Source organism: Eptesicus fuscus, chromosome 4, assembly GCF_027574615.1.
Source record: "Eptesicus fuscus isolate TK198812 chromosome 4, DD_ASM_mEF_20220401, whole genome shotgun sequence".
NCBI classification, from domain to species: domain Eukaryota; kingdom Metazoa; phylum Chordata; class Mammalia; order Chiroptera; family Vespertilionidae; genus Eptesicus; species Eptesicus fuscus.
The window spans coordinates 49,009,433-49,034,764 of record NC_072476.1 but is presented as its reverse complement, the minus strand read 5'-3'; the positions used below and the strand labels follow the sequence as shown (position 1 = coordinate 49,034,764).

General features: G+C 36.2%; 1 protein-coding gene across 1 annotated transcript in view; it reads left to right on the top strand.

The window, feature by feature from the left end:
* Window positions 1-25,332, top strand: part of MAN2A1 (mannosidase alpha class 2A member 1) — a 155,701-nt gene that overhangs the window by 76,673 nt on the left and 53,696 nt on the right. The window contains exons 9-12 of the mRNA XM_054715013.1: window positions 4,088-4,290; window positions 6,962-7,144; window positions 11,148-11,262; window positions 12,496-12,563. Coding sequence (XP_054570988.1) covers window positions 4,088-4,290; window positions 6,962-7,144; window positions 11,148-11,262; window positions 12,496-12,563 — 569 coding nt within the window. The remainder of the gene's footprint in view (window positions 1-4,087; window positions 4,291-6,961; window positions 7,145-11,147; window positions 11,263-12,495; window positions 12,564-25,332) is intronic.

Here is a 25,332-nt window from a genome sequence, read left to right as displayed (position 1 = left end):
TAGCTAAAAAGTTGACATTGTACTAGCCAAGAGAGCTAGTTTGCCATCCATCAACACTTATTTAAGAATTTATGTAATTTTTCCCTATATGATGTCCTGATATAGGAGTTAAGATTAAGGTTATGTTTAAGATTTAAATTTTGCTTTTTAATTTAAAAGCCATTTAATTATATTTTTGGTTATATTTTTAGATGTCCCAAATGTTTACTTTATTTGAGCTGCCAAGAGACTGTATAGAAAAACTTACTTTAAATATTTTCTTTTGAAACTACTCTACCATAGAGTATTTCAGCTCTTTAAGGCTGAATTAGATTTGTGAGAAAGCCTACTGGGCCACTTACTTAAACTTTTCTCTGGGAAAATACAAAGTCGGAAGTGTAATAAAATTAAATATTTTATTATTAATAAAATTAAATATTTTTAAAAGGTATAGTCAGTTGTTACTAGTAACTCTATAGTATGCCATGGTTTCCTAAAATTTGAAACTGAAAGGGATTTTTATTATCTAATAGAAATCCCTTATTATTTAGATGAGCAAGGTATGACTTAGAAATATTTAGATCATTTAATATTTTGCCATTATATACTTCCCTGATGTCATCTGTACCTATTGGGTCTGAAGGTAATGTTGTATTTCCTTATATTTGTGGCCCTCATTTCTTGTATGGTTTTACACACACACACACACACACACACACACACACACAACCACTTATATTCTGCTTCCTAGTAATTAAAGGAAGAAATAATACTTACAATATTAGCAAAGCATATTGAGTACTTATTATTTGCTATTAGCTTTTTAAAGTGCTTCACATTATTTGACTTATTTAATTCTCTAAACATTTTCCAGTAGGTACTATAATTAACCCCATTATAGATGAGGAAACCAAGACCTAAAAGATTAACATGCCTAAGACACTGTATTTAGTGAAGCCAAAATAAAAGTGGAAAATACAGTTGAAAATTGATTTTCTTTAATGTAAACATAAGGATTTAGAAATAATTATCTGATTTGCTATTACAAAATTTACTGTATCACAATCCTATATAATAAAAGAGTAATAAGTAAATTAGCCATCACTCCACGACAAAAATGGCGGTGCCCATAGCAGATGCTGGAGGCATCGCCCCGGCAACGGGAGCCCAGAGGGGTCTCTGGCCAGAGGAGGGGTCTTGGCCACGGAGGGGTCTCTGGCCAGAGGATTGGGAGCAGGACGCTGAGCTCACGTCACCAGTGGCGGTGCGAGCCCAGCGTCCGCGCCACGGCTGTGCTGTGGGGGGGAAGGGGCCACTGGGGCCGCGAGCCCAGTGTCCATGCCACAGCTGTGCGGCGGGAGGTAAGGGGCCTGTGGGGCCATGAGCCCAACGTCCGCAAGCCCTGCGTCTGCGCCCTGGCCGGCCGTGCGGCGGAAGGGAAAGGGCCTGTAGGGCCGCGAGCCCAGTGTCCGCATGCCCAGAGTCCGTGCCCCGGCCTGCCTTGCGGCAGGAGGGAAGGGGCCTGTGGGGCCCCGAGCTCAGCATCCGTGCGGCAGGGGAGGAACCAGAAAAATGGATCTTTCCAGTTCCTGATGCTGACAGAGCCCTATGGGTGCCGGGGTCCTCCATCTACAGCCCCCAGTCGCAGCCCAGCAGCCCCAGTTGCAGACTGGAAGCCCCCTGCTAGCAGTCCAGACGGGACCAGCGTGGCAGGGGGGCGGGGGAGGCGGGTGTCAGCGGGCACGCTACAGACATCAAATCACTGCCGCCGAGGCCACCCCCCACACACACACTCGCAAGTAGTATGGTCCAAGGGGGCGACTCCTGAGGCAAGGCTCCCATGGCAGCTGATGCTCACCATGCCAGGTGAGGAAGCCAGACCTGAAAGCCCAAGCCCCCAAGTACCTGAGCTGCAGGGTGTCGTGGGCCGGGGCCCTGAGGAGGCCCTAGGACAAGCATCTTCCCAGAGGCTGTGCGGAAGGAGGGGAGGAACCTCTGGCTAGAGGCCGGGGTGAGGGATGCTGATGTCTTTGCAGGCCAAGACCGGGCTGAGGGACACCCCCCTCCTCCGCATGCCCATGCACGAATTTCGTGCACCAGGCCTCTAGTAAGATTATAATAACTTATTCTTGACTTACTAATATCACTGTTGTATTTCCAGTTGAAATTTTGCATTTGCAATGGAGAAATAATAGCTAAAACTCACACCATTATTTGCCAATATTTGTAAGCATTTTACTTAGAATTCCATTACCTGTAACACAGAGAGACACACAGATAAAATATAGTATGGTCAAAGCCACATGTTAAGTGTTTGAGGTAAAATTCAAACCCATGCCTCCAGATCCAGGTTTCTTGCTGCTCTTAACCACTCTACTCATGTGCTATGCTCTGTTTAGAACTACTTTTAATTTTTTTTCTGCCACACTGGATCAAAATAGCTTTTAATCCCCCCCTCCCCCCAAATAGGAAACAACAAAATTAGCATCTTTCTATTAAAAGGATAACATTCCCTGTTGAATTCTCTGTTTATTTCTAAAAAATACTGTGTTTGTTTACAAGGTCTGGTATAATGTTTCTCTTTTCTTTTGATTTATAGAATAGTTTGTTCTTGTAAAAATGGATTTATGTTTTGGAAATTTGAATCATTTGTCAGAAAGACCTATTCGTCTGAGCAGTCAGCTTAACACTCTGTGTTGTACTTCTCTATTCCGTGTTGTGTTACCTGCTGATAAAGTCCGTTTTTAAAATATGACCTGCTATTCATGAAGTCCTCCCTTCTCCCTTATAGGAACTCAAACTGAGGGGAAAGGGAGAGCAGGGGAGGGTATGTGTATATGACATAATAAAGTACTTAATGACTAACAAAACTTACTATTCTCGACTTTTGGAATATTTTGCTCAAAATATGTCTTTTATTTATGACTAGAGGCCCAATGCACAAAATTCATGCAAGGGGCTCTGTCTTTGCAGCCCCAGCTCCCTCTGCTGGCCCTCACAGCCCTGGCTTCATTGTCCGGGAGGTTGTCCAGATGGTTGTTCTGCTCTTCGGTCTAATTAACATATTAGCTCTTTATTATATAATAGAGGCCCGGTGTACGACATTTGTGCACGGGGGGGTGGGGTGGGTCCCCTCAGCCCAGCCTGGGCCCTCTCCTATCCAGGACCCCTTGGGGGATGTCCGACTGCTGGTTTAGGCCCAATCTAATCCGGGATCACTGGCTCCTATCTGCTCACCTGCCTGCCTGCCTGATTGCCCTAACTCGCCCCCCTGCCAGCCTGATCACCCCTAACCACCTCTGCCTGCTGGCCTGGTCACTCCCAACTAACCCCCCTGCCGGCCTGATCGCCCCCAATTGCCCCTCCTGCCGGCCTGGTTGCCCCTCACTGTTCCCCCTGCCAGCCGGGTGTCGCCCCACCCGGCCTGCTGGTCAGTCATTTGGTCGTCCCTCACTAACCCCCCTGCCGGCCTGGTCGCCCCATGCAGCTTGCTGTTCGGTTGTTACTGTGAGGGCATCGTGACCAATTTGCATATTGCCCTTTTATTAGTATAGATAGGCTGTTTCCCCATCTTTCTTTTCATTTCTGAATTATTCCAAGTTCTGATCATTGAACCTTTTGAGATTCTACAGATATGTAAGGAGTTTTTAGATATACAAATTTGTAGACCTAAATAGCTTTTCTTCTAAATGGTTAGTTGTACAAGTTTTCTCCTAGTTTAATTTGGGACTTGATTCCAGTAAAAGAGAGAGTCATGAGTATTTCTCCCCTGCTTTTGAGTTTTGTAAAGTCTGAGCTACATTTTTTAAAATTTATTTTTATTGTTTTAAGTATTACAGATATCCTCCTTTTTCACCCTTTACCTCTTTCACCCTGTACCATCCCTTCCCAGGTCTTCATCACACTACTGTCAATGAGCTATGCATATATGAATATAAATTTCCAGGTTAATCTCTCCCACCCATCCACCCCCACCCCCACCTTCCTCTCAGACTACGTATCTTTACTTGGAAGCTTACCTTAAATATTTATTAGAAACTTTTCATTTTAGTGCAATAGTAATTTTAATGTAACTGTGAATAATTGAAGTATAATTTATTTTTACTAGATACAGTTTGGAACTTTATCAGATTACTTTGATGCCCTGGATAAAGAAGATGCAACTAGTAGAACGAATAGCCAGTCACTATTCCCTGTTCTAAGTGGAGATTTTTTCACTTATGCTGACCGAGATGATCATTACTGGAGTGGCTACTTTACATCCAGACCTTTTTACAAACGAATGGATAGAATATTGGAATCCCACTTAAGGTACATATACCTTTAGATAGATGCATTTAGTTACTCACTTCTTTTATGTTATCATAGCCTTCTGTAGAATTTTGTGTAATATCAAATGTTTATGGAGTGTCAGGATGTATTTAATGTAATTGTGAAGTTTTAATGAAATCAGAGATATATCTCCAAAGCGTAATCAAATTATTACATGAGTTTTTGTTCTGGAAGGAAAAGCAGTTTATGTAATTATTTTTTCTGGAAGTTGTATTATGTGTTTTATATTTTTCTAATTAATTGCCTGTATTGGCACACGATGATAATACTCAGTGACATTGTCATGTTTGTCTACAGGTCAGTAATCTGGCTAAATTATTGGAAACAGGCGTGAATCAAAAGGAGCAAATAGGGCCTTTCAATAGCCAAAATGTGGGCCTCAAAATACATACTCTAAAATGAATGTATTTTGTTGGTAGGAGAACTTTAGAGGCTTCATCTCAGTTCTTATTTTATTTAAAACTCATTTCTATAGGTACTTTTCTGCTTAGAAGAACAAAACTTGTAAGAGATGAGAACTAATGGAGGCAGAGTGAAAAATAAACTGACAAGGAGAAGACAAATGTCAGTAGAAAACATGCAAATACTCTATACCAGCCTTGTCCAGTAGAACTTTTAGTTACTGTCCAATAGAACATTCTGCAGTGATAGAAATACTGTCTCTGTACTGTTTAGTGTGGTAGCCACACTGTCAAGGGCTTGAAATGTGACCAGTGTGACTGAGGAACTGAAATCTTAATTTTATTTAATTTTAATAAATTCAAATGCAATACTACATGTAGCCAGTGGCTATCACATTGGAGAAGGACAATTTTAACTGAGTCTTGTTTTTGATAAAAAATAAATTATCCCAGGGATTCATATGTATGTGTAGCCCAGGAGAGTAATTAATTTTCATGATGAGTTCATTTTCATTTCGGTTCAAATCATGAATTGATTAATTTTCATGATGAATTTCAGTATTAAAAATAAAAAGCTATATCATATTTATGCTCTTTATATACTAGTGGGAACAATACATTTTAGGAAGCTTTTATATAAAAAACATGAATTTCTTAAAGAGTTGTACTTTGGTATGATAATGTGTTTTTATTACTTTACTGTTGTGCTACTCTTAACCTTTTTTGACTGGATATTCACAAGTGTGCCAGATGAATACATTATTTCTGTATTTGTAATAAAACAGTATATTTCATAGAGATTTATGCATTTTACTGAATAGACTCTTAGTTCTCTGTTATGATATTCTGAACTATCTGTGACAAAAACCGAGCCCGATTATGAATGATTTTTAAGTGTCAAGTGTTTTTTAGTGACAAAGAGTTATGAATGTTGGGTCAATCTTAATTTATTGAACATATTTAAGGTGAAGTAGTAACTATGGGTAATATAATTTGAAAATTCTGCTTTAAAATGAACAACAAAATATAATTGTGAATTTCATAATTTAATTTATTTGAAAATAAGTTCATTATCTCATAATAATATTTCATTCTAATGCTCATTTGTAAACACACAATGTTTACAAATTAAAATTTGAATAAAATAGTAAAGTATAAAGAATAAATATTCTTAAAGTCCACTTTCTTACATTTAGGGATATATATATATATATATATATATATACACACACACACACAAATTATTAATACAAATTTAGTGATTCTTATGCTATAAATTTCAGAAGGGTTAGAATTTAAAAGTAGAGATTATTTAGTATCTTTTCATTATTTCAACAATTTAAAGAAATTTATTTTTTCAGAAAGCACTGAAAATCTCCCTTTTCCTGGTATCTTAATACATTTGCAAGCCACCTTGATTTTCTTTCCCTCATCCTTAACATGTTTTGTTTAGAGAACCTTCTTATATTTTTTACTCCATCAAGCCATGGCTCTTTTTAAAGAACTTTTAAACCTATCTTGAATCATATCCTCTGATGAAAAATAAAAAAAGGTGAAAATTATAAGCTCCCATATTCTTGCTCAAAAGCTATTCTTAGAGCTAAAGTGTTTTATTCTTTAAAATAAACAAGAAAAACCAGAGTATGTTTATCATCTCTCAGTTTTTATTGTTAATTCTCTGTAATTGCATGTTATTATTCAACATTTAGAGTAGCTCTTGTCACTGAACTATCAAGCCATCATTTTCTGCTTCTCCTTTACTGTTCGTCTTCCATTCCTGTAATATGCGTTTTCCCACCACCTCTCCTCTTAATGTACATTCGTGAGAGAAAATGGCTTTTTGGTGATGAAGTTCATGGCATATGTCTTCACTGCTCTTGGAGAGAAGAAAGGAAAAAACCATCACATTCTTACTGCTGAGCTGAGATACTTTTTCCCGATGTTATTCATAAATAAGCCTGTCTTGCTGCCAGTGTGTACTGGCTTTTTTCCAGACCCATCTAGAATGAGAGCCATTTGTATCCACAGGGAAATGATGTTTTTTGATGATTGAGGATATAGATTTATTAGATAGATACCTTGGTGATATAATAGAAATCTTTATTATCAATATCTTTCTTATAAATTGTTTGTACTGAAATTGTGGATTTTCAAGTCACATTTGAAAATGTGTCAATGCAACATATTTTAGATAGCAAACTAAAACGATTGTTTTGAAATAAAAATTAATGACTATTTTATGCATTTAGGGCTGCTGAAATTCTTTACTATTTCGCCCTAAAACAAGCTCAGAAATACAAGATCAGTGCATTTCTTTCATCATCCTCTTATACGGCGCTTACAGAAGCCAGAAGGAACTTGGGACTGTTTCAACATCATGATGCTATCACAGGAACTGCAAAAGATTGGGTGGTTGTGGATTATGGTACCAGGTAATATAATTATTGAAAAGTGAGCATAAAACAAAATTTTTAAAATTTGGGGTCATAAGCTTATATCTATTAATGAAGTTTCTTTGTTTGTTTCAAATATATATATATATATATATATATATATATATATATTATTTCAGAGAGGAAAGGAGAGAGAGAGATAGAAACATCAATGATGAGAGAGAATCATTGACTGGCTGCCTCCTGTATGTCCCCTATTGGGGATCGAGCCCACAACCCAGGCATATGCCCTTGGCCGGGACCCTTAAGTCCACAGGCCGACACTCTATCCACTGAGCCAAACCAACTAGGGCTTGATGAAGTTTTTAATGTATATCCCTTGTAATATTTCTGTAAAAAAGCAACACCAATTTTCAAAGCATTTTTTCAAGAAATCTGTTCACAGCATACTAGTTTTCTCAATGTTTTTTGCAGTGCATTTCTACAAATGGAGTAGTAAAACATTGTAAAATGGATCCTGATTCCTCCCAAGTATGGTATGGTACTTGGAGTACCTTCATAACTAAGGATTTGGTATCTAAATCATGGTTATAACTCAGGGAGATAAAGAGTTTCACTTCATTGTATAAAAATTTAATTTCATCCTATTTTGTATCCTGTTCTTGGATATCTTATATTTCTAGAGGGATATTGACAAGAGGAAGCCTAGAAGCATAGCCAGCAAGTAGAAGAACCTAGAAACCTAGTCAAATATGGATTATATAAGGAATTGGGATGAGAAAAGAAGGCCTGGGTATTAATATCAAAGTCATCCTCAACATTTTGCAGCATTTAACATCATAAAGCTGTTAGATGAGTGAGGGGAGAGAACCTCAGTTATTTTTATATTGTGCAGAATTAGAAACAGTGAGTACAGGCTTTAGCTTAGAAAAGCAGGTTTTTGTAAACAGTGCTTTCAAATAATGGAATGGCTTATCTTTTGTAATAATGAGATTTCCATCACCATGCTGGAGTGTGAGCTACCATTCATTAGGATCAGTGCAGAGGAGATTCTTACAGGAAGGAGTGTTGGTGGTTGCTTCACTATAGTTCAGATTATTTCTTCCAGATTTTTTTTTCTATCAACAGTGGTATGCTGTGATAATATTTTAAAATTATTAAAAATATGCTCTGATTTTCTTACAATATAGATTTAAAAAGTGAATCTCTGTTTTACATAAACAATTGATCCACAACTAATGTTACCAATTGAAATAAATGTTAATGAAGTTTTGTTAACAATATTTTGACTGCCTTTCTAGAAATTTGGGGGGAAATATCCTTGAGGTTTTATTAGTTGATTTGAATCCTTAAAATATATATTCAAGGTAGTATCTTGAATATCTTCTCAATTTTCTTGTGGCATATGTATTTGGAATCCATCTCTTGAGGTTTAAGATGAATTTAAAGTGGAAAACACTCACTGGATGATAATGATGCTGGTATTTTTCCCACAAGAAGCAACTTTTTCTTTCTTTCTTTCTTTCTTCCTTTCTTTCTTTCTTTCTTTCTTTCTTTCTTTCTTTCTTTCTTTCTTTCTTTCTTTCTTTCTTTCTTTCTTTCTTTCTTTCTTTCTTTTTTTTGGCTTCAAGGGTTTTTGAAAGTAAGGTCAGAGCTTCAATTTTTTTCTTTTCACTTGTCTTCTTGGTTTATTGAGAGTTTAAACATGAGGCCGCTTAGAAGCAGACCCAAGTTTCTAAGAGGAAAAAGAGAAGTCATTCTCCTGCACTGCCTCCTTGCTCTCTGGCTGCCATGTTGAAAGAGATTTAGGTACAGGTTATTGAATTTTTGCTACAGGATATTTTCTGTCTCATCAACTTTCCAGATACCTGTCATTATATCTTCCAAGTGTTTGGTATTACTTTTAGCTTATAAAAACATCCCTGTACAAATTGCATCTTAGAGAAAAGCACACACTAATTCTCAGATTGTAATTGACATTTGTGAATTTGCTTTGTGAGCAGTTCACACTTCACTGAAACATCATAAACAATTATCAAGTCATTATCACAGACATTTTCATTTGGAAATTTCAAAACACAAGTATGAGAATTATAAACAAAGAGGCAGCATTGGGTGTCCTCTTATTTTTGGACTGTTGACTAATTTTTATTCAAATGTTAGCAGATATGTCCCTATGAAAAAAGTGTATGAGTTAGGGATGGCATTTGGCTACTAGTAATAGCAACTCAGAACAGAATAAACCTGATCCTACTTATTTTTATGCTTATGTAAGAAGTCTGCAAGTCCCCTGTTCAGGTATGACAGCTTCTTCTAGCTTTCTCTTCTGCCATCTCATGGTGACTTTAAAAGAGTCATGCTCTCAACAGCAGATTGAATGTTCATCCTATATAATGAAAGGCTAATATGCAAATCGACCAAACATTGGAACTACCAGTCGCTATGATGCGCACTGATGACCACTAGGAGGCAGACGCTCAACACAGGAGCTGCCCCCTGGTGGTCAGTGCGCTCCCACGGGGGGGGGGGGGGGGAGCGTAGTGCACTCCCATAGGGGGAGTGTGGCTCAGCCAGAAGTCAGGCTCACAGCTGATGAGCACAGTGGGGGTGGCAGGAGCCTCTCCCACCTCCACTGCAGATGGGTGGTAAGGAGTGAGGGGTCTCGGACTGCAAGAGCCCCTGACTGTGAGAGGGATGTCTGACTGCTGGCTTAGGCCCAATTCCCCTGGCAGTTGGACATCCCCTAAGGAGTCCCGAACTGCAAGAGGGCGCATGACAGGCTGAGCCCCCCCGCCCCCCAGTACATGAATCTCGTGCACCAGGCCTCTAGTGTAATTATAAACTGGAGAGAAAGATACATTATGACATATTTTTGGAGGTTAATTCTAAACATGGCATAAAAATGAATTAGACTGGGACAGTGTTTGTAATAGATGTTCAGCTTAAAAGTGGATAAAGGGGCTATATGGAAGAGAAGAAGAAATGGTAATGAGGTCAGTTACAGAAAGATTTAGAATTTGCCAAGTTGTGATTAAAGGAGGTAGGAGAAAAAAATGAGCAAAGGGCTAAGTGTGAGGGTCCTAACATATACATCAAACTTGGTATTACAAACAAGATGACATCTCTATGAAACAGCAGCAATGATAACATTAGACTAGAAAATGGTAATTTCTAAGTGATATTGCATAAACTGTTCTATAATAATAGGATAAGGGCATGTTAGGAAGTTGGAGGCTCTGAGAAATCCCACATTGATTTTAAATGTTGAAATATTTAAAATTTTGTTGTATCCAATGTTTTCCAAACTCATTTACTGTTTAATTTTCTTTTGTTTTATACAAAGCTATTTATATCTTGAGAAAGTGTTTGGAGAATTGTGCTAGTCTTCAGTACTCATTTCATTAGAAGACTGCATGTTTCTATGTCTTGGCCACTATGAATAATGCCACAGATAGGGGTGCATATATCATTACGAATAACGTTTTCGAGTTTTTTTAGTAGATGCCCAGAGAGGGATTGCTGGGTCATATGATAACTCTATTCTTAATTTTTTGAATACATTTATGTGTTTCAGGTATGTCCAGAAAGTTTTCTATTTCAAGTGAGTTCTTGTCAGTGTTATCTTTTGATTAACCTTTTTACTTCTTCTAAATACTTAATTGGGAGCATACCAAAAAGGTTCTTTCTAGCCTAGCAGGTTTGGTTCGGTGGATATAGCGTCTGCCTGTGGACTAAAAGGTCCCAGGTTCAATTCCGGTCAAGGGCACATGCCTGGGTTGCGGGCTTGATCCCCAGTGGGGTGCATGCAGGAGGCAGCCAGTCAATGATTCTCTCTCATCATTGATGTTTCTATCTCTCTCTCCCTCTTCCTTCCTCTCTGAAATCAATAAAAATATATTACAAAAAAAAAGGTTCTTTCTAGGTTTCTCTTTGTGACTATAGGAATGAGGTAATGATGCTTCAACCAATATGAAAGAAATTGAAAATATTGTATACTGATTTTTAAGTTATTTCTCAAACGAATAAAATTTTTGATTCACAGACTCTTTCATTCATTAATGAATTTGAAGAAAATAATTGGATCTTCTACACTACTACTTCTTTTGAAGGACAAACACTCGTATGAATCATACTCTTTTGATACCCTCCTAGACATGGTTAGTTGATATCTCTTATATCCATTATAAAAATGTGATTCTTTTGTTTTTTGATTGGAAAAAGGGGGTGAGAAGCTTAGTGAAAAGACATTGAAAAATAATTCTTTTTTGTACATTATTTGAAATAATTTGCATTACTTTATATAAATTACTTGTGTGTTCTTTCCTATAAGTGTGCCTGTGTTTGATTTATGGTGTGTATTTTGTTCTGACTAAATTTAAGTGTGAAAAATAAAATAACTTATTTCAAGGAATGTGAAACATACACTCTTTTAGAACACTATTAAGATGATATTGTAAGGTAACTAGACATTATAAATAGCTATTTTGCTGGGCATTAATTAGAATCCCCTTGATATTTGAACTTCTGTAAATCCTTAATTTATTTTTGGTAAACTTCAATTTGAATACTCCTAACTTGTCTTCTGGTTTCAGGATGAGTCCTTGAGGGCTATGGTCAGTGCTGGGATGTGTAACAGTAGAGCAGTGATTGAGGATTTAGGAGACTAGCTGTTAGCCTCAACTTTTGCACCTGATTGCATGGGACTTGAAAAAGTTATAACATCTTTGAGCCCTCATTCATTTAACGTAAAGTGGGATGATAATACCTACCTTGTCTAGTGTTGTTATTAGGATCAGAGGAGCTAATAAAACAGCATACATTGAAAGGAAGAACAGTTGAAGAAATGTTTGATTGTAACCCTCTTTACACTTCCACTTGGGCACTCAGATATTTTAAAATTATAATTTATGTGTCATTAGAATCTTGTGAATGATAGACTTTCACATTTTATATGTAATTTAAATTTACACTTGTGGAATCAGATATTTTCATATACTGATGCTTATAATCAGATCATGATTATGCATTTTCATACTAAAGTTAAAAATTGCAATAAACGGACATACATTTTTTAATGTGACACATAATGATACAAAAGTAAAGTAGTAAAACTTTTTTCAAAATTATCTCTAGAACTAGATTTATTTTGTTCCTAATTGGAGCTACCCATATGGACTCTAGTCCCAAGTAATATACACTGCACTAGATGTCTAAATACATTCACATACATACAAGACTTTTTTATTTTTAACTTTGTTGGGCATTATGTAGCTGCAAAGAAGATTTTTTTCTTATTTTGCCTTTTTAAAGATTTTTGCAAGGTAATATTGCATAGATAATTTCAAAACTTATTTTAAAAGTAAAATAAAAATTTTTGTTCATTTTTATAGGATTTGAAACAAAAATCACAAGGTTCCCTGCCACAAAAAAATATAATAAAGCTGAGTGCTGAGCCAAGGTAAAATACATTTCTCATATACTTTTACTACTTTTCTGGCTTGACTCTTGGTTTTTATGATGCTGTTTTCTAGTCGGCAGGTAGTATTTCATTTAATCATTTTAATAATTTTAAAATATTTTCTGAAGAATGGATTTTCTCTTATGACTGTGTCATGTTCATTGCTAATAGTTAACACATATTTGGCATGAGATGGTAAATATATAGCTGTGATAAAAATTACCTTATCTTTGTAACATTGATTATTTTCACAGTATGTTCTTTCTTGATTAACTTTTTGTTTACTTTTATTTTGATGAATCCCTATTTATCTTAAATGAAGAAAGAAACTTAATTGGTTGACCTAAAAATGGTGCATTTAATTGGTGGCTGCCTCTGATTTACAAAGAGATGCTTTATGTTTTTATTGGCAATTATTCAAAAAAGTCATCTGTTTTTAATGACCACATATCCATCAGTCATTGAACTTGAACTTCTGTAAATCCTTAATTTATTTTTGGTAAACTTCAATTTACCCAGATACACAATATACCCAGTATACTTCAGTATACCCAGATACACAATTTATTTTTGTAATGTAACTTTTTACTATTTAAATTGAGAAATTTAATATCACTTCTTACAAATTATAGGATAAAGGAATAACTGTACAGAGTAATTTATGATTTTAACTAGATATACTTCATTAAAGTTATTAAAACACTAGAGGCCCAGTGCATGATTGAATCATGCACGTGTAGGGTCCCCTACACGCTTTTGCTTTTGATCACGGGGGAGCTGGGTGCCTGTCCGCTGGTGCACCAGGCCTTTCAGAAGCCTCCGGTTCGGTGGAGGCTTCTGAAAGGCCTGGTGCCAAAGCAGACAGGCACCCAGCTCCCCTGCTTTTGATGGTACTTGGCGGGACGTGAGCTCGCTGCCCCAGAGGCCCCTTCTGTGCCGCAGCACAGCCATGGCACAGATGCTGAGCTCAGCGTCCCGCTGGCCCAATCAGCTACCCCGGCCACCCTGAGTCCCACCCCCTGCGCCACCCGCTGGCCCAATCGTGGGTGTAGCGGAATGATGGTAATTTGCATATTACCATTTTATTAGGTAGGATAAATGGAATCAAAGTATTACAGAAAATTTGCAATTGATCTTAGGAAGTTTCCATTCAAGGAAATTATTATTGACGGTAGCATGGGCCAGAAGAATAACATGCTATTCTTTGTTAAAGAAAAAAGCCCCTCATATCTGTAGGGCACCAGGGCTGAATAGAAGACTGAATATTACAGCACAGCCACCTTAGAGCGTAGCCTTTTGGTAACTTGCAGTCAGGTTGCAACTATGCATTGAATATATTACTTACTCACACTTTAATCCATTTCTGCATCTTCTTTACATCCTCAGGCATTATTAAAAATCTGCTTATTTTATTTATTTTTTGTTGTCCATTACCCTTACTAAAAATTAGCTTTGTGAGGTCAGAGAACTTGTTTGCTTTTGAATCCCCTGGCAAATATCTGGCATAACAAATATTTGTCAAATTAACTAACTCAAGACAAGAGAGAGACTTGAGCCAATATCAACATGAAGATCAAGGGTAACTTTAACATTCATGGTGTGGATGTTACTTCTATGAGAGTAAATAAATGGAAAAGTTACCATCGGAAACCTATGACAAAGCTCTACAAAATGACAAAAATGGGAATAGCGTGAAGACTAGAAGAACAACTTACCCCATAAAAATGATTTATTACAGAGACCAGAAAAAATTTTTTAATGAAACCTCTTTGGAATTCTCAAAATGGTTAAGTCGTGATCTCTAAGCAATATATGAAACAGCAAAAGGCTGAAATGAAAGGAGAAGATATGAAAAATGGGAGGAGTGCTGTAGAAAAGATCATTGGGAGGCTAGAACAGAACATCATTAGTGATTCTGAAGAGTAAAGCGGACATTGTGAAAGAGTGTATCACTGACATGAATTTAAAAAATTAAAACTCTTGAGATACTTTTTAAGAATGCAGAGAAAAGGAAGATGAATGGTAATGAGAAAGACAATTATAGGTAGAGAGGACAGTATTTCAACAAAAGAACTACAGATATTTTAAAAAATCGCAATTGCAGTTGATATACAATATTATATTAGTTTGAGGTATACAACATAGTGATTAGACAGTAACTACCTTGTGAAGTTTAAACATGGGGTGTGGAGAGCGGATCTCCCCCTTGCCGGTTCTTGCCTCACAAAGTTTGAAGAATAAAATTCGTGGACTAAAAGGACTTGTTAGTAAAAGGGTGGAAATTTATTGGAAGCAAATATAGACTCCCACGTAGGGAGGGATTCCCAAGGGGGTAACCCACTAAGCCCCCTTTTTCTAAGGTTTATAAAGGCTATAGTTCTTTTTCTATCTCTCTTTTTTAATTTCTTTATTGATTAAGGTGTTACATATGTATCCTTATCCCCCCATTACCCTCCCATTACCCCCACTCATGCCCTCACCCCCCCCCTGTTGTCTGTGTCCATTGGTTAGGCTTATATGCATGCATACAAGTCCTTTGATTGATCTCTCCCCCTTACCCCCACCCTCCCCTACTTTTCCTCTGAGGTTTGATGGTCTGATTGATGTTTATCTGTCTCTGGATCTGTTTTTGTTCATCAGTTTATGTTGTTCATTATATTCCATAAATGAGTGAGATCATGTGATATTTATCTTTCTCTGCCTGGCTTATTTCACTTAGCATAATGCTCTCCAGTTCAATCCATGCTGTTGCAAATGGTAAGAACTCCTTTTTTACCTCAGCGTAGTATTCCACTGTGTAGATGTACCACAGTTTTTTAATCCACTCATCTGCTGATGGGCACTTAGGCTGTTTCCAAATCTTAGCTATGGTAAATTGTGCTGCTATGAACATAGGGGTGCATATATCATTTCTAATTGGTGTTTCTAGTTTCTTGGGATATATTCCTAGAATTGGGATCACTGGGTCAAATGGGAGTTTCATTTTTCGTTTTTTGAGGAAACTCCATACTGTTCTCCACAGTGGCTGCACTAGTCTGCATTTCCGCCAGCAGTGCAAGAGGGTTCCTTTTTCTCCGCATCCTAGCCAGCACTTGTCGTTTGTTGATTTGTTGAAGAAAAAAGCCCCTCATATATGATGATAGCCATTCTGACAGGTGTGAGATGGTATCTCATTGTCGTTTTGATTTGCAACTTAATGCTCTCTTGTAATTGGACCCCTTCTCTATTTTATGACCTTGTGCTTTTCTAATTGGTCACTCTTTTGCAGAGTATCATCTTCAAAGTCCAAAACCCACGTGGTGTTCCCCTCTCTTTCTCCCCCTTATCTTGCAACATTCCTTTATCTCCTGAGAACATATGTTTCCCTCTTTCCAGCATCTGTTGACATTTCTCTATCCTTTGTGAAAGTATGTTTCCTTTTTCCCCATACGCTGATTTTTCTTTATCCTCTGTGAAATTATGTCTTCCTCTCCCCTTATCCTGTGGCACCTTTCTATTCTCTGTGAATGTATGTCTTCTGGCGGCTCCAAGCCCTCACCTATGCATTCCTCTCCCATGGGCCCTCTTTATTCCTCAGACTCCCTAAACGTCCCTATTTTATCCCTAAAATTCCTTTCAAAGTCATCACCTCAATGTCTAGTATCCATCTGACACCATACATAGTTATTACAATATTATTGACAGTAATCCCTACATTGTACTTTACATCCTTGTGACTTTTTTTATAACTGTCAACTTGTACTTTTTAATCTCTTTCACCTTTTTCATTCCCCCCAAGCCCCCTCTTATTGTTCTGGGGAACATACGTTTGTTAAAAGAATTATAGATTTTCTTTAGGGAAAAAAATATGGAGCAGAGGCAATGATCAAAGATATAATTGATAAAAAGTTTCTGAGCTGAGAAGGTCTCTCTTTATAGATGAAAAGCGCTTATTTCTGGGTAGTATAAATGAAAAGAGAGTCTTCCATAGTACATATTGGTAACTCAATTAAATTAAAAAGAAAAGGACATATTGCCAAATACCCAGGCATTAAGACAAATATTATATAATATGGAACAAAAGCTAGACTGACTTAGGTTTCTTTTCTGTGATGAGAACAATATGGAGTATTGAAATCATTTTATACTCAGTTATGTTTCATATGTGAAGGCAACAAAAAGACATTTGAAAATATGGAAATCCTTATAAAACACACGGAAGGCACCCTTCTTTTTAAAAATTGTCTTGATAAAGTTTAACCTCAGCTCACGGCTACATGAATCAAAATTGAGAAGACATTAGAAATAGATATTGCAAAATCCAAATAATTGTTGTAACACCAAACTGAAAGGAGAAATGCCCATCTAGTTTGGGTAGAACTTTTATAATATAAAGGTAGTTTACTCACAGTAATATAGATCTGTAGCTTCAGGTAATGTTATCATTTGAAAGAGGTAGAGAGGCAGGAGCCTATAGATCTTAAATAAATAATTGTTTGCCTCAGTAAGATTTAAAAGATAAATGCTCCTGGTGAGAGTGTTATTTCCTACTCGATTGCCTTTATTTATTGTCAAGGTACTGTTGACTCCCCCAATATGGATTTCTGAGGAAAGTATCCAGAGTTCCAGACCCACATACCCATAGGCCAGTTGCATGGCTCCGTTTAGATGACCCACGCATATCTCCTCAATGTGTTTCCAACTGAACTCCTCTTCTCCACTCAAACCTATTCTGTGGTCCCAAGCTCTTTAATAAAACTTTAGTATTGTCAGCCAGCTTACCAGGCCAGAAACCTGGGCCTTGATTTTATAGTGATCATATGTTCCAGTTTGTCACTAGTGTCCCCACTCACTCTCAAAAGTGTATTCATTTTGACAATAAATTATAGAATTTACCCTGATCATCTTTGTCACTTTCTTTCAACTTGTATCTAAACAAACTCCAGGTCTTTTCATTCTATTTCTTACATTGACTTTTATCTCAATTCTGTCTACTTCTAACCTTCAGTTGCTACTACTCTACTTCTGTGATGGCAACAATCTTGTCACAGGTGTCTCTGCCTCATGCATTTGTTGAGAAAATTAAATAAGGTTATTTATATGAACTTAATACTATGGAATTTAGCAGTTAGGCACTCAACAAAATAAATAACTCCTTAGCTCAAAACCCATTTATTCTCCCTTGGTCTGTGGGTAAACTCCTAGATGCTAACTTGGCTTATGTGTCTGCATTTTGGTTTCTCTAGCAGCATCTTTCATTTCACCCCAGCCTGTACTGTGTGCTTCACTCCTCACCTATCAATTCCATGACATGCCAAGTTCTCTCTTACTTAGAGACCTCTGCTGCTTGGAAAAAAAAAAAAAAAACTACCACCATCACCCGCCCCCCCCCCCACCCCCATTTGTCTAATTGATTCCTGGTTATCTTTTAGGACTCAATTTAGATGTTACATTCTGTGGTACCTTCCCCTAAATTCTTTGAGTCAGGGCTAGGTGTCACTTTTACAAGCTCCCACAGGACTTACGTTTTCCCACTTACTACATGTATAATGTTCCTTTGAATAGATGTCCTATTAACCCAATGAAGTCATGATCTGGGTCTTGTTAATCATTCTAACATCACACATGGAGCAGTCTTTCAGGAAAGTGGTCTAGTAATATGGGCCAGGAGCATTCAAACTGGGCAATGCCCTGGAAGATATATCTCTCAGCTTTATCATGTGAACAGATATTTTAAAAGACTTTACATTTTGGTCAACAATAACCATCAATGGATTAGTCAAATATTCTGTGTTCACAAAATTCTACATAAAGTTTTTAAAAGATGTCAAATTAGCATTTCTTTTTGTAATAAAAGCATTGTAGGATTGGTAAATACTGAGGTTTTTAGCTTAAGTTTTAATGAAATATAGCTTTCAATTTCTGTGGAGAAAATGCAGAGGACCTGTTTGAATTGAAGAAGTTGTGGACAGTTGAGTGAAATAAGGAAGAAGTGTTTGGCACGTATGAGGTGTTTGCTGAATTGATAACTAATTGAGATGGTTAGATGAACATATGAGAAAGAAGTTACATGTAATATTTGATAGGCAGTTAAGTAAAACATATTTAAAAATAAGCAGCCCTTTAAGGAAAAGTTTGTTTATAGTGATGAATCTTTATGAGAAAATTTTTGCTTTAGCAGAATTGTCTTGTATTTAATGTTACCTTCTTTTAAGATCAATATTAAGTCTTTGGTACTTGTTGGCCTCCCTATGTTACCCAATATTACTTGTGTGTATAGTATTTCACTGCAAATTGCATTTGACTACCTATAACAGATCTCATTGGCTTTATAAGAAAGCATAATTTTTCTTATGAACAAGTTTCAAGTTAGGTAGTTGAGGACTCATGATTTGTTTCACAGGGTCATTGAAAGACCTGGCCCCCTTACCTTTCAGCTCTGCCCTCCTTTGCCTGTGACAAGATTATGCCTGCTTCTCCACACATTACCCCTGTGTTCCAACCAGGAAGGAGAAATAGCATGGATGAAAGTTATGCCAGTAGAGTTTGCTGACTTTTATTAAATTAGGGATACAATTTTCTGGGAAACTCTGCTTATTGAATTCTAATTACATTTCATTGGCAAGAACTGTGTCACATGACTACCCCAAGCATGCAGAATCTTTTTTCTTTTTTTTTTTTTTTTTTTTTTTTTTTGCGGGGATGGGGGGGTTACCTTTTTTTTTTAAGCGAGGATTGTCGTCCTGAGTAAAATTGGGTTTCTATCAGTAAATGAGAATATGAGAATGGCTATTGGGTAGGCCACTACCAGTATCTACTCTTAGGGCATCTACCATGTTTTCTGATCATTGCCTTCTCTTCCCTGCCTGCTTCAGCTCAAACTGGAGTTATGTTCTATACACTTTCTGTGTTAAATAAATTAGCACTGGGTGTTACAAATTTTTAAAAAACTTGTTCTCAAGCATTCCTATCAGGTAGAAAAATAATCTGAAACACTTACAATTATTAAAGAAACAGAGATTTTTCTATTTATTTCAAAACCAAAATATAATTGAGTATTGCAAAATTAAGAATTGGAGAGAGATAAAATGAAACCTCATAAAATAAGAGCATATATATGCTATTGGGATTTGGGATGTTCTCATATTAAGAAAATACAGTATTCTTAAATGTTTGTTATTTCTTAGTGCCCTATTTAAGACCATGTTAACATTTACTTATTCCTTGGTTCAGTCAGCCAGCCATTCAATGGCAGATCTATTTGTGTTCCTGACTTTTGTAGCACTGTGCTGGGATGTGTTCATAGCTTTGTTCCCCTTTTATTTCTTGGTTCTTTCTTGCTCAGAACCCATACAGGCAGGGTGTCTCCTGTAAGTGGTCTGTGACTTAGACTCTGCTATATAATCTGCCCCAAAATTCAAGTTCTTAACCCTTTACCTGAAATCTTCAGGGTTAGATATATTTTTTAATTCAATTTTTTTAAATTTTAGGAAAATGCCATATATACACATTACATAATGCTTCAGAATCTGAGGCAGGACTCACTCATCAAATACTTTTAAATTTCTGAATAGTCAGATCCAATGGGATAAATAATTGAATGTAGCTTCATGTCAGCTCCGTTTTGCCACCAAATGTTTTTGTAAAATCTTTATTTTCAAACTTCTTGGATTTTGAAGATGGATATTGTAGAATAGATCTGTAGAGTAATGATTTGGAAGAATTATGAAATTATTTAAAATGATTATCAAGTTCCCTAATGAAGATGCATTATATCAGATACCATCTTGATTCTTCTGACTGGTGTTAGATTATTAGCATTTATGCTTGAGTGCTTTAACGTTTCCTGTATGTCCTGATTTCTATACTTTTTAACAGCCTATTGGAAAATGTCTCTCAAGAAATGTTTGCTAGTTGTGCAGTGCTGAATCTTCACCCTTCTGAACCACATTCCCTAAGCATGGAGATCTTTAAGTGTTGACTTTTTTCTTTGTAAGAGTCCTTTCCTTGACTCTATCGAGTGTTCTAGCTTTCTTACTCTACTTCAAGAGTGATTATCAGAATTTGCCTTTGCATAAAATTTCTTATTTTATTCTTGTGCCTCCTGAAATAATACTTTTATAATTTTTGCATCAGGCAGTTTAATATTTATGATCAGCAGCTTTAAGTAATATAATTGTATATTAGTTATATATACATTTTTAATGTCATTTAGAAGTTTCAGGAGAAAGTAGGCTACTGTACTAGTAAATCTCACACATTGACTTTTAAGTGATTTATAATGTGGAGTTTGTCTCCTTAGTACTTTCAGGTGGTTCTTTTTATAAATTTTATGTGAATTTCATAAAAGTCTTTCTTCCTAGGCCCCTTGTGATTAGTCTGCTGTGATTTTGTTCCTAGGTACAAAATTATTTTAGATTTTATTAAATTTAGATTTTATTTGTGGAAGTGATCGAACAGATTGAATTTTAAATGATAGTTTTAAGGTTTCTTAAAAAGCAGTGACACAGTAGTTGTATGTTCAGTGAGTACCTGGTAAGTCTATATTTTAATTGACAGTTTGCTGTTTATACTTTAAATCAAACTTTCTTAACTAGCCATGAGGTTCTAGTTTATTGTTCACATATTATTATATGGGAATTGAGTTGTGTAGTTTGTCTAATGAAATTTGCTTGTTGATGACAACATCTTGTAATTATCCCATCAAGGACTACAATCAGGAAAGTGCTGAAGATGAGAAAGAAAAATATGATGAGATATTTTGATGTCTTGTAATATGAAGGCAGGGTTAGCATGGGGACTACCACCTTTAGTCTAGGAATGAATAATTTCCAGTTAAGATATCTAGAAATATGTCACTTGTAGAATCTAAGAAAAACTTTGGAAAGAAGATAAGATAGTGTTAGTGAAGAGCTGGAATTAGTTTATGTGTGTCTGCCAGATAATGCAAATTTTGAATGATTCTATTCTATTATTGCTGTAGTGCCAAAGGTTCTTCCCCCATAGTTGGAGTTACATAATACACTATGACAGTGTTAAAGTAAATTAAGTATCTGGCTTGAGAGTGATTTTTTTAAGTGGTTTGTATTGGGGTGGGGGTAATTGACAATTATATGAGAGAGATTCCTTGGTTGTTTATTTTTTCTAGTTTCTTGCAAACTTAGTCCTCTTGCTCTTCTTTTCCTCAGTGTCCATCCTGTCTTCTGAAATTGCTAACATAAAGCTAAAAAACTCAGAGCAGTTCAGGGCATAGACTGAAGTGATATGGCATATTTCAAAGTCTTCCATTCTTCTGAACCAGATATTTTCCCTTCTAAATGCAGATTAATAAAGCATGCAATACAAAAGGAACAAGGAAAATAATTTTAGTTAAGGTTTCCTGATCTTGAGAAAGTCAGGGAGGGCTTCAAGCCCATCTTGGACTTCATAACACTTCACAACTTTGTGGTAAAAGAAAAATTTTAAATAGAGCCTTTGGACTTACATATTTCATCCTTAATAGGAAAGTAGCATTATTTGATAATTTTATTTTTTTAGGCAAAAATTCTGTGTGCAGTTGGGCTATTTTTCACACTGAGACATGTCTGGGTGTAAGATTTTTTTTTTGTATGTATTTAATATATACTCATAGTATTTTAGGTAGTTGGACAACTTGTGTGTGTTTTTTCTTCGAAACGTGTTCTTTATCTCTTGTAACATCATGTTTGCATTCTCTAGTGTTTTGTATCTTCTTCAGTCATTTTATTGGATTGTAGAGTAGAATGTCTTTCCCAGGACCAATATTATGTCTTCAAGTGTTTTGAAAGTAGAAAGTGGCTTTGTGTTTTGTTGTTTTTCTGTTTTTGCCTTTTATATGATGCCTCACTAGCATGAAGAGATGTAGCACCAATAAAAAGTTGTTGTTTTCTCTTCTTTTCACCTAAGAATCTTACACAAGATATATTTCAGTCGTTGACACAGTGAATATTTGGTAGTTCTGTCTTTACCAACAAAACAACCTTATTTTACTACATTAACTTTGAAGGTCTTTTTATTTGTGAAAATCAGCCTGTTTATGTACTATGTGTTCCTCCAAAGTTACAGCATTTTATCATTGGAGAAATGAAATTTTCTTTCAGTAGATGAAAATTACATTTTGATTGAACATCATTCCTTATGCAGTCACCCATAAATATAATGTGTTTTGCTGTCTTTTCAGAAAATGGCTACAGATGTGATTTCTGAATTGACAAGAAAATAAAACATCTTTAATGTTTTAGGTAAAACAGATGGTATTTTTGTTTTAGGCAAAGCTATCTGAGAGTGAAAGCAACTTAATTGGTGGCAAGACTCTTGGGGTCAGCCAAATTATGTACAATTTGTGTGTCTATTTCTTTTATTGCTTTAGTATCAAAAGTTTTAGAGTAGTTGGAAAGCAATATTTATCCTTTTATTGACTTGCTATTTTTTGTTATGTACTGGAAATACTTAAGAGTTTTTAATCCTATTTTGTTTATAAATGTCATAAAATTACATGTTGATTCTACTTGGGTTATACTTGTACCTTAGAAATGCTTTTCCCATTAGGGGAAAGTCCTGAAATATGTAGTTATACTTTTGAGGGTTAACACTATAGTATTGAATTGCATTTGCAGCTATAAATTCTGATAACATTGATGATACTCTTTTGTTTCCACATCATTGCGCGTTGGGCAGATATCACTGTCATATGCCTGGAGAGGCACATACTGTGAAGTGAGCCCTGGACTGAGAGTCAGGGGGGTCATTCTAGTCCCACCTCATCACTAACCAGCCTCATATTTTTGAAACTTTGGTTTCATTTGCTATATATCTTGGGAGAGAGGAGGTTAAAGTAGCTGGTTCCCAGGGTCATGTCCAAGTGACATTTTATTTTCTTATTCGTTAAAACATAAATCATTTATAATGCATTAATCTGGATAAACACCAGGAAAGGAACTTTTGGGGTAGAAAACTCAACTCTGGAAAACAACCAAATTTGTCCAATAACTGGGACATAGGAAACTATTTTCCAAAATATCAGCACTATTGCAAGAGGAAGACTTGTTGTATAGCAATTCCCCTTCTACCACCTCTTATAAAAAGTCCCTTTTGCCATGTAAGGTTACATATTTATAGGTTCTGGGGATTAGTATGTGGACATCTTGGGTGGATAATTATTCTGCCTATCATACCTGGAAACCTAAAGTTTATATTTCCAGTGGGTAAGTGGGTAATTAATTGAGAAACATCAGGATAAATCTATGTAGATGTTCCTTAAGCACCTCAAATTCAAGAAGTCTCAACATGGATTTATCACCTTCATATTGAAACCTCCTTTCACTGCCCTTCAATCTTGGTTAAGGGCACCACCATAACTCTCCCACTCTAACTGGAAACCAGGACTTACAGAAGACTTTTTTTTCTAGTTTACCCCATCCAGTCTTATCCAAGGAATAAAAAAATTCTACTGATAAGATACTCCACCTGTTTCTCACATTTGTTCTTTTTGTATTTCTTCCACTCTGTAATTTAGGTCTTAACTTTACTTACCTGAGCTGTTGTAGCTATCGGCTTGGTTTTTCTACTTTGAGTCTTGACTCCTTAAATTCATCCTCCACCTGGCAACTAGATATACGTATTAAAAATGAAAATATGGTCATATTAAACCTCACTCCCCATAACCTATATAATAAGGTCTAAGCTCTTTGCAGTGACTTAAACTATCTTATAACATGAGATTTATTTTCCTTCTGGCTCCATATATTAGCATTTTAGAGGTGTACTTCACTATGTAGATTCTAGTGATTTTGGATAGTCTGTATGTTCTATAAATAACATCATTTTTCTAAAATCTGCATTTGTTCTTGTAAGCACTGTACCTAAAGTATTTTTCTACTTTTTTTTCCTGGTTATCTCCAACACCCATCCTACTTTTAAAAAGTTGCACGTTTTTGTTATATTTTTCTTATTTAAAAAATACATATATACTCTTTGTAGATAGTGTTTCACACCCAGAAATATAAAAAGTAGTTGCATAATATTCAGATTATTTACCTAGAATCTATAGGAAGTATACCTCTTAACAGTTTAACTTCTCTTCTGCTGATTCTACTGTTGTTAAACATATCTGCTGAATTGTTAATTTCTAATATTCATCCTTTTGGAATTTCGTACAGTTAATTTTTTATTTTTATTTTAGTATTTAATTTTTGTGGTAAAATTTTTTTATTTCTTTATTGATTAAGGTATCACATTTGTTCTCATCCCCCCATTCCCATCCCAAGACCCTCCCACGCATGCCCCCACCCCCCTGTTGTCCGTGACCACTGGTTAGGCTTATATGCATGCATATAAGTCCTTTGGTTGATCTCTTCCCCTAAAATTCTTTATCTTTTTATTTACTTTATTCATGTTTTCCTCTTTTCTCAGAAAGGACTGGACTAAATTGAGGCTAATTCACTCAACTTCTTGTTTACCTAGTCCACTAAGTTTTCATCTGATAGCCTGGTATATCATGAAGGCCCTACTCCCTGAAATCACATAAGCTGTCTCTGAGATCAAGGGATCTCAGAAGCTTTCTGTTTAGATTTAAAACCTCCCTTCTGTGTAGCCCCGAGTACATGGCACATGTTCTGATGAGAAAGTCATATGTGTGCTTGAAACCTCCTAAGTCCCCACCCAGTGCTCTTTTGGGTCTTTCTGTCCTCACAGTGATCTTCATGTAGTTTTTACACTGGCTTTGCATGGAACTCAGCCTCTCCCATGCTGAGAACTGGCACGCCCCAGGATG